General features: G+C 45.6%; 1 protein-coding gene across 1 annotated transcript in view; it reads right to left on the reverse strand.

The window, feature by feature from the left end:
* Positions 1-14,532, reverse strand: part of colgalt1b (collagen beta(1-O)galactosyltransferase 1b) — a 51,945-nt gene that overhangs the window by 5,662 nt on the left and 31,751 nt on the right. Inside the window, exons 4-11 of the mRNA XM_048522070.2 lie at positions 13,809-13,943; positions 12,535-12,739; positions 9,876-9,995; positions 8,984-9,060; positions 7,880-7,986; positions 6,163-6,295; positions 3,684-3,811; positions 1,003-1,209 (exon numbers count right to left, since the gene is read on the reverse strand). Coding sequence (XP_048378027.1) covers positions 1,003-1,209; positions 3,684-3,811; positions 6,163-6,295; positions 7,880-7,986; positions 8,984-9,060; positions 9,876-9,995; positions 12,535-12,739; positions 13,809-13,943 — 1,112 coding nt within the window. The remainder of the gene's footprint in view (positions 1-1,002; positions 1,210-3,683; positions 3,812-6,162; positions 6,296-7,879; positions 7,987-8,983; positions 9,061-9,875; positions 9,996-12,534; positions 12,740-13,808; positions 13,944-14,532) is intronic.

Below are 14,532 nucleotides of genomic sequence, written 5' to 3' on the forward strand. Positions count from 1 at the left end.
CACAGCACCATGTCTGAATCCATCTTTAATGACTTCAACAGACTGCAATATTCTATATTGACCGTACCCAGATCTCTGCAAAGCTGTCAGATAGCTTTTATCACAGTGGGTTAGACAAGGGTGGGTTTTACATTTAAGATTTATTTTGCTTGATTTTGTCAGCTTTACAGACTTTTTACAAATGCAAGTATTCTGATAGTATGTCAAGAGGACATTGTTGTACTAATGCACCCATTAATGTTGCTTGACATTGACAGCCAGGCTTTGTTATATTTTAATCCAGACAGGTTGAATCGAACAGGGTGCAGTACGTGCTTTCTGTCAGTCGGCAAAGCACAGGGCCATGTGTTTTAATGCGTGTAGCTTCCATTAATACTAATTACTACGTGCAACACTTGCTTCCATTGGACATCACATTGTGAAACCAACTGACAAACCCAAACTTGTGGACTACCTGATGACCATGACAACTAGGAAAGCCCAGGCCTAAGCAGCCTACTTCAGCTCCCAATTTATAAGTTTGTATCTTGTTCACCTTACGGAAGATCTGCTGCTCTCAACTACACTGACAAACAGGAACGTAGCTAACTCAACGGCCCTCTGAAATGGTCCAAGCCCCTTAGCTCAAGAGGAATTAGCAGTAATGCCCACAGTTCGTGAAAGGATAACTTCTTTAAAAAGTTATATACAGCCTAGGGAAACCTTCGGTATCAATCACAGGGCAGACAAGGAAGATAGATGAGAAGTCTACCTCAGTTAGAGTGGGTATCAAACCTACACTGTTGGCAGGACTCTGAACAAAAGGTCAGTCAACTCCCACCCTCAGGCTACCAAGCTTCAAGCTAAAAAGCAGCAATCTACCCCAGAAGTAAGAGGGAGGAGCCTAACCCTTTCTTAACCTTTGACCTGTACATGTCACAGGACCACCAGTAACTCTTTCGCACAGCCCTCAGTCAATGGACAGCTCAGCGATAGGTCAGTCTGAGAGTTCATGGTACATACACTGGGTGCTTGTCATACATCACAGGCAGAAATTCATCCACAGGTAACATCTTGTTGAATGGCTTGGCATCGATGAGCTTCTGTGCCCCTTGCAGTGAGAGAACATAACCTAGAGTCCAATAGGAGTAATCCGCCTCCACCAAATTCCGGACCCCCGGCACCGGCTTCTCTGGGTGATCCACTTGCATCCGCTTTCGGCCAATGTAGCTGCAGGAAGCAGAAATGGAGGAGAGGACATGTGTTAAGGAGAGGAGGCGCAGGAGCTGAAAGCAAAAGGGAGGGTGAATTCCAAAATATTGCGGGGCAAACATGCCACAAGGTGCAGGATCTTCGGAAGATGCTAAACGAGAAAGCTTACAGAAGATAGAGACCCAGCTGCCAATGAAGGAAACGACTGTAAAGAAAAGTTAATGCATTTAAAAAAAAAGGAATAAAAACAGAAAACTCAGAAGCTGGAGAAACTCGGCAGTTCCAGCATCAGAGAAACAAATATAATGTTCTGAAGAACAGTCATATTGGGCTCAAAAAGTTAACTGTTTCTCTCCATGGATGCTGCCAGACCTGCCGAATTTCTCCAGCATTTTTGGTTTTTATTTCAGATATGCAGGCGAGATAGTGGGGTAGTGGTAATATCACTGGACAAGTGACCCTGAATTCCAGGCCAATGGTCCAGGGACTTGGGCTCAAATTCCAACACGGTAGGTGGTAAGATCTGAATTCAAGAGAAATTTGGAATCAGGGCAGAGCCTAATGGCAACCAGGTAACTCCTGCTGATTTCCATAAAAACCCATCTGGTTCACTGATGTCCTTTAGGGAAGGAAGCTGCCATCCTTACCTGATCTGGCACTACATGTGACTCCACACCCACAGGAATGTTGTTGACTCTGAAGGAAGAACGGGCAATAAATGCTGATCTAGCCACACCCACATCCCAGAACGATTTTTTTTTAAAAAAAGCAGGATTCATAATCCTTTGCCTTCATTTAAGGAGAGAAATGGAAACAGAAAGATGAACTGAACACATAAAAAGATAAACAGCAAAGGAAGCTGGGCAAGGTTCGTCCATTTGTCTCAGCTCAACAGAGAGCAACACTGCTCTGAATCAGAAGGTCATGGATTCAAGTCAGGCAGCAAATCCAGGCTGCCATTCCAGTGCAGTGCTGCATTGATGAAGGTGGTGTCTTTGAGATGCCATTCTCAGCTGTTTGTAAAAGATCCCATTGCCTTATATCAAAGAACAGCCAAGTAAATCATCTTGGGATCTCGGATAATATTTAAGCCTCGGGGCTGTTGTGGTGCAGTCGTTGCATCCCTACCTCTGAGCCAGGAGGCCTGGGGTCACAACATGGCCCCAATTACAGCAACGAGATGATAAAAACTCACACAAACATAGTTTTTTCTGGGTCATGATTGAGGGATAAATCAGGAAGAACTTCACTGCTGTCCTTTAAACAGCGCCGCAGTATCTTTCACGGCCAGCCTAGGGAGCAGGTGGGTGCCTACCTGAAAAGGAGCGGCTCGGTGGCTCAGTGGTTAGCACTGCAGCCTCACAGCGCCAGGGACCCGGGTTCGATTCCACCCTCGGGTGACTGTCCGTGAGAAGTGTGCCCATTCTCCCCGTGTCAGCGTGAGTTTCCTCCGGGTGCTCCGGTTTCCTCCCACAGTCCAAAAACATGCAGGTGAGGCGGATCGGCCATGCTAAATTGCCCATAGTGTTCAGGGTGTGTGGGATATAGGGGGATGGGTCTGGGTGGGATATATCAAGGGGCGGTGTAGACTTGTTGGGCCGAAGGGCCTGTTTCCACACTGTAGGGAATCTAAAGTCTAAATCCTCAACATGCTGCTTGGCCTGCTGTGTTCATCCAGCTCAAAACCTTGTTATCTCAGATTCTCCAGCATTTGCAGTTCCTGCTATCTCTCATCCTCAGTGTCAGTGTCAATCAGGATTACAGTCTTAAATAGATTAGGAACTGAACCCACGACCTTCCGGCTCAGAGAAGAATGTGCTATTCTGAACCACAGCTGGAACCTTTGACAGTGATGTATGGTTATCGTGCTGGGTGTAGATTTTAACACTTGTCGAGTGTCCATATCTCTGTGCAGAGGCAAACTTTACTCAACTTTAAATGTAACCTTAGACAGTGTAGCCCAGTTCTATCACTAGTGGCTTTACCAGGGCCTCAAATCATTGCCCAAAAATATACTTCTGCTTATTCTGCTATAGAACCAGTAAAACACATTCTAATTATGTCAAACTTCCTACATAGTTATTAACAGAACTGGTAACAACTGACAGTTCCAGTTACAATTTGGGAATCAAAGTCAGAAATAGCACATGGGCCACGATCTGTTCCTGGGTAGCGCCATCAAACCTGCATTTATTGGTCATCCTTAATTACCCTAAGCAGATGTTTGTGGCTTCTACTTTTCATTTTTTTTTTAAATAAAAAAAAAAGTGTTAAGCATAGGTGCTTACAGAGTGGTGCTACCCAGCCCCCAGAGCACAGAATGCTTGTTGGTAGCACTGAGAGCCTAATCTTCCAACTGCGTATCCTCAACCACCAACCACTGCCATTCTGGCAGGATTATGAGATGTCCGTCGCAGACAATGGCGTGTAGAGTGTTACAAAGGTAGGGCTAAAGATAAACCAGATCAGGGCATTTTTTTCTGCTCACTCACATCAGATCCCAATCAAGTGCAGCCTTCTCCACTTCCTTCATCAAATATTTCAGTCTTCGCTTGAAGAAGATCTCAAACCGTAGATCATCTTCAAAGACCACAGAGGTCTGCAATCCTCGTTCGACTATCTGCAGAGAACCAAAGGAACGAGGTGAGGGCCACAACAGCCAGAACTAAACACTGCAGAACTCAGGTGCTCAGCTTTCAAGGGTTCTACCTTGTGGACCCAGGTTAATGCCACAGGACCCATACCTTACTAAGACTGGGCACGTGTGGGACCTAAACCTGGGGAAAGTCAGCACCCATAAGCCACGGAGAGCAGGCCTGTACCTGCAGGAGAATATAACTGCTGCTAACATATGGAAAGTGGGTAGCTATGCCCCAGGGAAAGTTGAGCTGGAGTATTTTCTACCCCTAGGAGAGTGAATGCCCACACTGCAGGGAATGTTGGCACATCCATAGGATTGCATCCCAAGGAGTGCCATTGCCCATTAAGTGTTAGAATCAACACAGTCTATCCTCTTGTGTTTCCACAGGAAGCAGATGCCAGGGCCCATTAGTCAAGGGAAAACACTATGAATGGCTGTAGCTTGTCCTTATAATGGACGGTCCTCAATGGTACCACTCTACCCTAGTGGCCCTACCCAAGGCCACACCATCCTTCCTACAGTAAGGTGCCCTGAATGAACTGCAAATCTCAAACTAGCCAGCAATTTATAAAGAGCTCACCCAACCAGTAGGTGTGGAGGTGGGACTCTGTCTCCACAAGGACTGCAGAGGTCACTCTTAATGATACTGTCATGGATAGATGTATCTGCAGCTGGCAGATTGGTAAGAATGAGATCAAGTTTGTTTTTCCCTCTTGTTGGTTCCCTCAACACCTGATGTAGACCCAGTCTAGCAGCTATGCTCTTTCAGACCCGACCAGCTCGATCTGTAGTACTGCTGCCGAGTCAGTCTTGGTGGTGGACATTGAAATCCCCCCCCAGAGTATATTTTGTACCCTTGCCATCCTCAGTGCTTCCTCCAAGTGTTATTCAACATTGAGGAGTACTGATTGACCAGGTGAGGGAGAACGGTGTGTGGTAATCAGGAGGTTTCCTTGCCTGTGTTTAACTTGAAACCATGAGACTTCATGGGGTCCAGAGTCAATGCTGAGGTCAACACCCTCCCAAATATGCACCACTGTGCTGCCACCTCTGCAGGGTCTGTCCTGTCAGTGGGACAGGGCATATCCAGGGATGGTAATGGTGGTGCCTTATGATTCCGAGACTATGGCTACTTCAGGGTTTTTGCTAGGCTAGTCCGTGAGCCAGCTCTCCCAATTTTTGGCACTAACCCCCAGAGGTTAGTGACGAGACTTTGCAGGGTCAAATGGGCTATTTCTGTCATTGCCCTTATCTGGTGCCTAGGTCAACGCCAGGTGATCCATCTGGTTTCATTTCTTTGAGACTTTGTAGTGATTAGATACAACGGAATAGCTTGCTAGGCCATTTCACAGGGCAAGTGAAAAAGTGAACCACATCGCTGCGGGTCTGGAGTCACATGTAGGTCAGAGTAGGTGAGGACGGCAGATTTCCTTCGCTGAAGGACATTAATGAACCAGATGGGGTTTTTCTGACAATCAATGATTTCATGGTAATTGAATTCAAATTCCACCATCTGTCATGGTGGGATTTGATCCCAGATCTCCAAAACATTAACAGTCCAGTGATAATACCAATAGGCCACCACCTACCCTCAGTACAGAGCTCAGATCAAGGCTCATTACACCTGGTCTATTATTGAGTACCCCTGAGGAAAGGCACATCTCTTCTTGCATGCACTAGGACAATTCACAAGGGTACTAATTTGAAAGAAAAATCAAAATTTACAATGTAATCATCTGCAGCATTGTCCAGTGCAATACTTGTACCATGGTGTCCACCTGCCAATCAATCAACACTTTGCTTTTTGACAGTATAAAGTCTTCCCTTTACTTTACAATTTCTTCTCAAAGGTCCTGTAAAGGTGAAAAAAACCTTGATAAAATGTTACAGAGCTGATAGATTTCTCTAGCATCAGCAGTTCCTGAGATAACATGGTGTGAAGCTGGGAGAACATAGCAGCTGCTTGGCTTGCTGTGTTCATCCAGCTTCACACCGTGTTATCTCTTGATAAAATGTGTCTGCTTTTTTCTAGTAATATTCAAGTCATAGAGTCATAGAGTCATAAGACCAAGTCCCTTGGCTTTGAACTCCCCTGCACCAGGGAAAAGACCTTTGCTATTCACCCTATTGTACCCCTCAGGATTTCATAAATCTCTAGAATTCACCCTTCAACTTCCAGTACTCCAATCAAAATGGTACCAGTCTATCCAGGCTCTCCTTATAACTCAAGCCCTCCATTCCTATCCCTTCATTACTACCCCTATTGTTACATGGGTCGGTCCCAGCTGATTGAACTCCCAAGACTCTCACCTAACATTGCAGCTCCTTACCTCATTCCAGACATTGTAGTGACTGAGAAAACAGCCCATCTCCCCCTTGGTCAAGGGTCGGCCTGAGTAAGGGTCTTTATAATCTGGCAGCATGGTGATGCCAAGGGCCTTTACCTGGGTGTTGTTGAAGGCTCTGTAGGGATAATCGATGGGAAGAGTATTAGCACATTTCAGGAGGCCACCACAAACCAGCTAATACAAGAAACAGAATCATGTGCAGGCCATTCAGCCTCTCCACCTGATGTGATCACGGCTCGTTTTCTAACCCAACACCAATTTTTCGCACTTTTCCCATGTGAGGAGGTTAAAGCGGAAGAACGAGCAGCATGGAAGAAGAGAACTCATTTCACAAAAGGGAAAAAGCTTAGGTTTTGACAGGGCTATGCCATTATCTCAAGACATCGCTCACTTACCTCACTGTAACAGCACTGTGGCTCAGTAGTTAGCAGGGACCCAAGTTTGATTCCACCTTCGGGTTGTTGTCTGTGTGGAGTTTGCACATTCACCCTGTATTTGTGTGGGTTTCCTCCGGGCGCTCTAGTTTCCTCCCACAGTCCAAGGATGTGCAGGCTGGGTGGATTGGCCATGGAATTGCAGGGTTATAGGGACAGGGTAGGGGTTGGGTCAGATCAGGCAGGCTGCTCTTTGGAGGGTGGACTTGATGGGCTGAATGACCTGCTTCTGCAATGTAGGGATTCCATGATTCTACCCAGACTGATTAGGGAGAAAAGGATTTGCAGGGGCCCAATGGTTGCACCACTGGGTGTGCAACACCATCGGATCGCTCAGAAATTTTAAACTGATTAGCTGCAAGTGATTGTCAGGTGATAATGGTCGGGGTATAATAGAGGATTAGATTTGATTAGATTAGATTCCCTACAGTGCAGAAACAGGCCCTTCAGCCCAACAAGTCCGCACCGCCCATTGAAGCATCCCAGCCAGACCCATCCCCCTATCTAGCCCCATTTGGTTCTCAAGAAAAGAGCGGAGAATTTGGAGCCACATAGAAATAATGTGATCAGAATGGGATGTAAATGCACGGAAGATGTGTAATTTCTGCTCATTCATACGATTCAGTACTTGCTATTTAAACCCTACATGGAAAATAGGATTCTTTTTTCCCCTTAACATGGAGGCACGGTGGCTCAGTGGTTAGCACTGCAGCCTCACAGCGCCAGGGACCCGGGTTCAATTCTACCCTTGGGCGACTGTCTGTGTGGAGTTTGCATATTCTCCCCGTGTCTGCGTGCATTTCCTCCGGCTTCCTCCCACTGTCCAAAGATGTGCAGTTTAGGTGGATCGGCCATGCTAAATTGTCCGTAGTGTTCACAGAATGCAGTGCATGGGAAAACAGGAAATAGAAGGTGGGTCCCAGAAATAGAGGGAGGCCCAGAAAGTCTGCTTCTTCATTAGATCATGGCCAATCTTTTTACATCAATGCCATTGTCCTCCACTATTTGCACATCACTTGGCATCTTTAATATCTACAAGTTATACTCTACATTTGAGATTCCAAGGCTCTCTGGGGAAGGAATTCCAAAGATTCACCACAGAGAGAGAAGAAATTCCTCAAGTCTCACTCTGTATCAGTTCCTGCAATATGGAGACCAAAGTTGCGCACACTGTTCTTGAGGGTCATACATATTGAAGACAAACAGGATAGGGCTGAAACCTTGACTAGAGTTACACACTGAATACAGATTTGTAACTCAGTTACCTTCCATCAACAGCATCAATCACTTTGCACGCAATCTCCTGCTCGTACAGAGAATCAACCATTCGCATTCTCCTATCTGGGCGGCGCTTCAAGTTGATCAGAAAAATCTAGGAGATAAAAATTGCAAAAAATGCTTAAAATCGAACATTAAATTCAGGTATCTTCCAATAAGATGAGTATATATGTACGTCAGTGTTCGTTCATGGAATGCGTTGTCACGGGCCAGGCCAGCATCTGTCCCCATCCCTAGTTGCCCTGTTGAACTGAATAGCTTGCTGGGCCAATTCAAAGGGCAGTTAAGAGTCAACCACATTGCTGGGGCTGGAGTCACATAGGTTAGACAAAGCAAAAATGGCAGCTTTCCTTCTTTAAAAAGGATACTAGTGAATCAGATGGGTTTTTAGGTGATTTTTTTTTGACAGTTTCACAGTCAACATTTGAGACTAGCTTTCATACCAGCTATTATGAATTCATCATGGCACGTGACCCCCACGTCCCAGGACGCTAGCCTGGATCTCTGGATTATTAGACCGGTGACATTAACACTGCACACTATCTCCCTGACCCTCTGACCCTGCAGTGCGCTAAGCAATAGAGTCTACATTGTAAAACAAAAAAGGGTCCTCATCCAGCAGGGTGGTGAACCTGAAACGGAAGGCGATTCAAGCTGTTCTGAAACCTCTATCAACAGAGTACAAGAGCTGCAATGTTGTAGCATCACCATCATTCCACATCTTCCTGATATGAAAGTACATCAATATTCCTGTAAAGAAGTCAAAATCCTGAACCTTCCAACTATTCCTAGAGGAAGAGGGTGGTGTAGTGGCAATGTCACTGGATGAGTAGTCGAGAGTTGCAAGCTACAGCTTTAGGGACAAAATCTCACACAGCAACTGCTGGAATTTAAATTCAAGCAATAAAGCTGCTCTATCATGGTGACCTCAGTGAGAGGGTAACTTACGCTAGAGTACACATGACTCCAAACGCACAACATTGTTGATTCTTAACTACCATCTGAAATGGCCCAGCAACCCGCAGCAATTAGTAATGGGCAAAATACTGACCTGCCCAAACTCTAGCAGCAAGCTTAAATAACAATCTTACCTCATCGAAGCCCATCTTATCCGGGTACTTTGGTGCCACAGACAGGTATCTGGAAGGCTCCACGGGAGCGTGGTTCACTGGAACATAAATGGTACTCCGATTTGGGAGGGTTCACCACTGGATATCTCCGAGACGGAGCATGCGCACATACATACTGCCTACTCAGTGAAAGGAGGTGAGCATCTCGCTGATGCTGGCGCTTTGAAACAGCCATTCCACTTAGTCCCACTTCATCCTCACAAGCCAGCAACATTTTTCTCCATCAGGTATTTAAAAAAGATGGAGGAATTTCCTTCTGCCGCCCTTTCAAGCAGGGCATTCCAAATTGCAACATTCCAGTCCTCCCACATCACATCCTCCTTCTCTCCCCCTGTACACTCCAGCTCCCTGGTTCTCTCACCTTTAGTGGGTCACCCATAGAGGATGTTTATTGTCTGACTGCAGTTCCTGGATGCCTGCATGTCAAAGTTCACCTGATTTGATGTGTAGCTGGGAACGTTCAAGTCAGTCGCAGTGTGGCTACAGAGGCCCAGTAATACCCAAAAACTAACCCTTGTTGCACCAAAACCCATGTTGGGGTGGCACGGTGGCTCAGCAGCTAGCAATGCTGCCTCACAGCACCAAGGACCCAGGTTTGATTCCATCCTTGGGTGACTGCCTGTGTCGACTTTGCACGTTCTCCCCATGTGAGTGGGTTTCCTCCGGGTCCTCTCCCACAGTCCAAAGATATGCAGGTTAGATGGATTGGCCATGGGAAATGAGTGGTTCTAGATAGGGTGCTCTTCAGAGGGCAAATGCAGACTTGATGAGTCAAATGGCCTGCTTCCACAATGTAGGGATTCTAGGATTGGAAACTAAACAGACAGAAAAAAAAAATCAATGTGTCACTTACCCATAACCTCCAAATGGACGTGAATGAAGCTATCCACCTCATCCTGCATTGTGCTGGTCGATTTCAGTGGCACCTGCAGGAACCCATACTGCTCTTTATTACAGATATACATCTGCACCTCTGAAACAGAAAGCACAGCATTTGCATCATTGAAGCTACATCTATCCTGAAAAGTACACTGGTTGGCATTATACACTTGGGTAGTATAAAATATACAAAGACGGTCAGCGTAGATTGTCACTTTGGTGATTTAAGCTGCGACAGTGTTACAAAAACAGCGCCTTGCATTTATATAGCCTTTCATGATCTCAGGCAGTTCCAAAGAACATCGTAGCCAATAAAGTTCTTCAAAGGTCTCAGCACCTGAAGGAAACATGGTAGCCACTTTGCGAACAGCAAACTTTCATGCTCTCAACCAGGAAGCTGAGGGTTGGGGTATGGGTTCAAATAAAAACTCCAACACAGCCAGTTACCAACTTTTGCAAGGCAAGGATAAGAAGGATATGGAGAATGGAAGGCAAAGAGAAATTTAGACAGAAACACACAGTGTGTTTGGCCCTTCAAGTCTGCTGCACTGTTTGAGAAGATCAAGGCTGAGCAATTTGTGGTCTCAACTCCACTTTCCTCCTTGACCTCTATCCCGCTTAACAACCAAACATCTATCAAACTCAGCAGTTGAGCAGGTTGGGCTTGAACTCATTGGAGTTTTAGAGGAATGTGAAGTTACCTTATTGAAACGTACAAGATTCTTAGCAGATTTGACAGGATAGAAGCAGAGTTTTTTTCCCCCCTTGTGTTGTGAGACAGTCTAAAATCAGAACAGAATCCTTTTTACAATTACCCACGGTATCTGGGCAATGTTGACTGGCCCAGTATTTATTACTCATCTTCAGCTGCACTTAAGAACACGATAGTGAGCTGTCTTCCTGAACCGCTACAGTCCATGCGATATAGGTAGATCCTCAATGCCATAAAAGGTGAGAATTCCAGGATTTTGACTCAATAACAGTGGTCTATTTCTAAGTCAAGAGGAGGAGTAGCTTAGAGGGGAGCTTGCATGTTAAGCATAAGAGAATTTTGAACTTGGGCTCCCAAGTTCCTTTGGGCTCCCATGTATCTGCTGCTTTTGTCCTTCTAAATAGGGTTTCCTTCTGGTGCTCTGGTTTGTTCCCACAGTCCAAAGATGTGCAGGCTTGGTGGATCGGCCATGTAAATTGCCCAGTGTTCAGGGGCGTGGGGGTTATGGGGGGGGGGGGGGGGGGGGGGAGGATGGGTCTGGGTGGGATGCTTCAAGGGGCGGTGTGGACTTGTTGGGCCGAAGGGCCTGTTTCCACACTGTAGGCAATCTAATCTAATCAAAAGAAATGGTCATGGTCTTGGAAGGTGCTGTCTGTGAGAATCTTTTGGTGAATTTCTACGGTCCATCTTGGTACACACTGCTGCTTCCCAGTGTTGATGAATAGGGGGAATGGAGGCTTGTGGATGAGATGCAGGCTGCCTTGTCCCGGATGGTGTCAGACTTCTTGAGTGTTGCTGGAGCTGCACTCATCCAGGCTAGTGGGGAGTATTCCATCACACTCCTGACTTGTGCTTTGTGGATGATGGACCAGCTCTGGGGAGTCAGGAGGTGAATTATTTGCTGCAGTATTCCTAGTCTCTGACCTACTCTTGTAGCCACTGTGTTTATATGGTGAGTCCAGTTGAGTTTCTGGTCAATAGTAACCTACAGGATGTTGACAGTTGGGTTATCAGTTATGGTAACATTGTTAAATGTCAAGTGGCAGTGGTTAGATTGACCCTTATTGGTGATGGTCATAGCCTGGCATCTGTGGGGCACAAATGTTACTTATCACTGGTCAGCCCCAGCATGGATATTGTCCAGTTTTGTTACATTTGAACATGGACTACTTCAATATCTGAGGACTTGTGAATGGTGCTAAACATTGTGCGATCATTAGCAAACATCCCCATTCTAGCCTTATAGCGGCGGGGGGAAAGGTCATTGATAAACAACTTAAGATGGTTGGGCCTTGGACACTACCCTGAGAAACTCCTGCAGAGATGTCTTGGAGCTGAGCTGTCTGACCTACAATACCCATAACCATTTTCCTACGTGCAGGTATGACTCCGATCAATAGAGAGCTACCCTCTGATTCCTATTTTGCTATGGCTCTTCGCTGACACTGTCAAATGTGGCCTTGATGTCAAGGGCCGTCACTCTCACCTCAACATCTCAGGAGTAAGGAGACATATAAGACAAATAGGGAAGAAGACTTTTTTCCTCTCAGTTTGCAGTGAATCTGAGAAATCATTTACCACAGTTGGCTACGCAGGCTAGTAATGGCTGAGATAGGCAGGCTTTTAATCAGTATAGGAATCAATGCTTGTGGGAATGAGACAGGACAATGGAGTTGAAGATTATATCAGCCATGATAAACTGAATGATAGAAATGACTTGATGGGCTGAACTGCCTACTTCTGCTCCTATGTCTTATGGTCTTAACAAAGGAGATCAAAGAATATTAAAAAGGATTTGATAGAGTAGATGGAGAAACAGCTAAGAATTAAGCCATAACATAAACCCAGGCTCAAACGCTACATCTCTCTACAGCACTACGCACTCAGACATGCCCCCAACAGACAGCATGTTGTCACTCACCCGCTTGTCGACATGAGAAAGCAAAGACAATGATGTCGTCAAATGACCAGGTGTAGTCTGGGTGTGGAGGGTAAAATGCCAGTTGCTTAGAGGCCTCTTTACGAAGGTCGATCAGCATCGTGGAGTGGACCATGACGACTGGGAAGCAGCCCAGCCGGTCCCGTTTCCGTATGGGCACGTAGGCCGGGGTCCGTTTGTAATAACCCTTCCAAGCGAAGGAACTCATTAAATATACAACACAGCTTCCAACAGCAGCAGAGACACACACAGAAGGTATCAGTTGCGTTCCAGGGGATAATCCAGGCTTGGTGCACTTTCAGGCTGGTGCAGGTTTGGAGCCACGGCGACACTGACTGGGCTATGGCAACGTGGGGGCTGGGGCTGGGGCACGGCAACACACTGGCAATGGGGCAGTCTGGGGTCAGACAGCAGAAAGTGTCACCTCTAGAAGAACATGCTTAGAGATTTCTCACTAATGATGCACTGAAACACCATCCAGATGTGGAATACAGTGCTGACTCACTGAGACGACTCAACCAGGACATGGGAGCAAACCCTCTCCAAGATCATCTGAGCTCAGGCTCCTTACCAAACAACTTACATACACACTGCAGGGGATATCACAGTAAACACCAGAGATAAGGAGGATGAGACAGTGAGGAATACAATTTCAAGGAATTTTGATTAGAGTAATTAGTGAGAAAGCATTGCCATTGATGGGGACACAGATTTAAGGAATATGAGCAAAATACCCAGAGTTGAGATGTAGAATGAAAGTTTAACAAGAGAAATACAATGAACTGGATTGTATTACCTTAAACAATTGGATTAGCAACTTTTAAAGGTGACTTGGGCATATTATTTGCAGGGGAATCATTTACAGTTGTGAGGAGGGGGACTAATCGGTCAGTTCCTTAAAGAACAGCAACAGGCACGATTGGCCAAATTATCTGTTTTGGTGCAGAAAGATTTTAAAATGGAAAATGGGACAGAACTGACCTAGGGAAACACTGAGAATGGTTCTACTGATGGGTTTGAATTTAGAAGGCACAGCCATGAGTGGAAAAGCAGGAAAGTGAGATCTATCTCACGGCTGACAAAGACTTGGGCACCAGCTGAAGGGCAAAGGAAAGGAGTTGAGGGGAAGGCGGAGGCTCTCCAAGTGGCTGAGATTAGTCAAGGTCGCCACAGGTGAGAAAGTTAACAAACTTAAAAAAATTAAGAAACTCACAAAAATGGATGTTGAACAACAAAGTTAATTATTCTAGACCTACCTCGGCAGTCATTCCACACCAGAAATTGGAATATGCAGAGCGTGAGTCCAACATGGGAGCCACGACTGTTTTGTTCTCTGCTATGAGGAGGTTTAAGATGTCAGGGTTGATCAGGAAGTTGTCTGCATCTACAAACTGAGAAGGAGAAGGAGTAGAGCATTGGCGTGTAGAATGCCAGAAATCAGATTGCCAGCAAGAGAGATAGTCAGGTCAGGCAAGGTCTCAACACAGGCCATTGAATCCCTAAAAGAAAATCCTCAAAGCATGACTTATTGCCCTGTGACTAAGTGTCTGAAAATGAAGAATTGAAATGTTGCCAATTGTCTAAAAGTTCAATGACATGCTGTCAAGTAGGAACACAAGGTGGTCATTCAAGCCTCTCAAAACAATCCTACCACTCATATCGAACTGGTGTCCAAACTCAGTTTGTTGACCTCAGCTCCAGAATCATTAATTCCCTTGTCTAATATAAGTCTTTCACTCTCAGTGCTGAAATTTTCAATTGTTCTATAGCCTACTCAGTAGGAGAGGTTATTCCAGATTTCCACTTTCATACACGAAAAAGTGCTTTGTGATATAACCCCCGAGCAGCACGGCTCTAAATTTAAGATGATGTTTTAGTTTTCTGGGCACCTCCCAATCAGAAGAAAGAGTATCTCTTCCGCTAAACTGTGGGATGGAGAGATGTACTATGATCCAGATGGATTATTTCCTTGGAACTGTT

This window comes from Stegostoma tigrinum, chromosome 35, assembly GCF_030684315.1.
Source record: "Stegostoma tigrinum isolate sSteTig4 chromosome 35, sSteTig4.hap1, whole genome shotgun sequence".
NCBI lineage: Eukaryota > Metazoa > Chordata > Chondrichthyes > Orectolobiformes > Stegostomatidae > Stegostoma > Stegostoma tigrinum.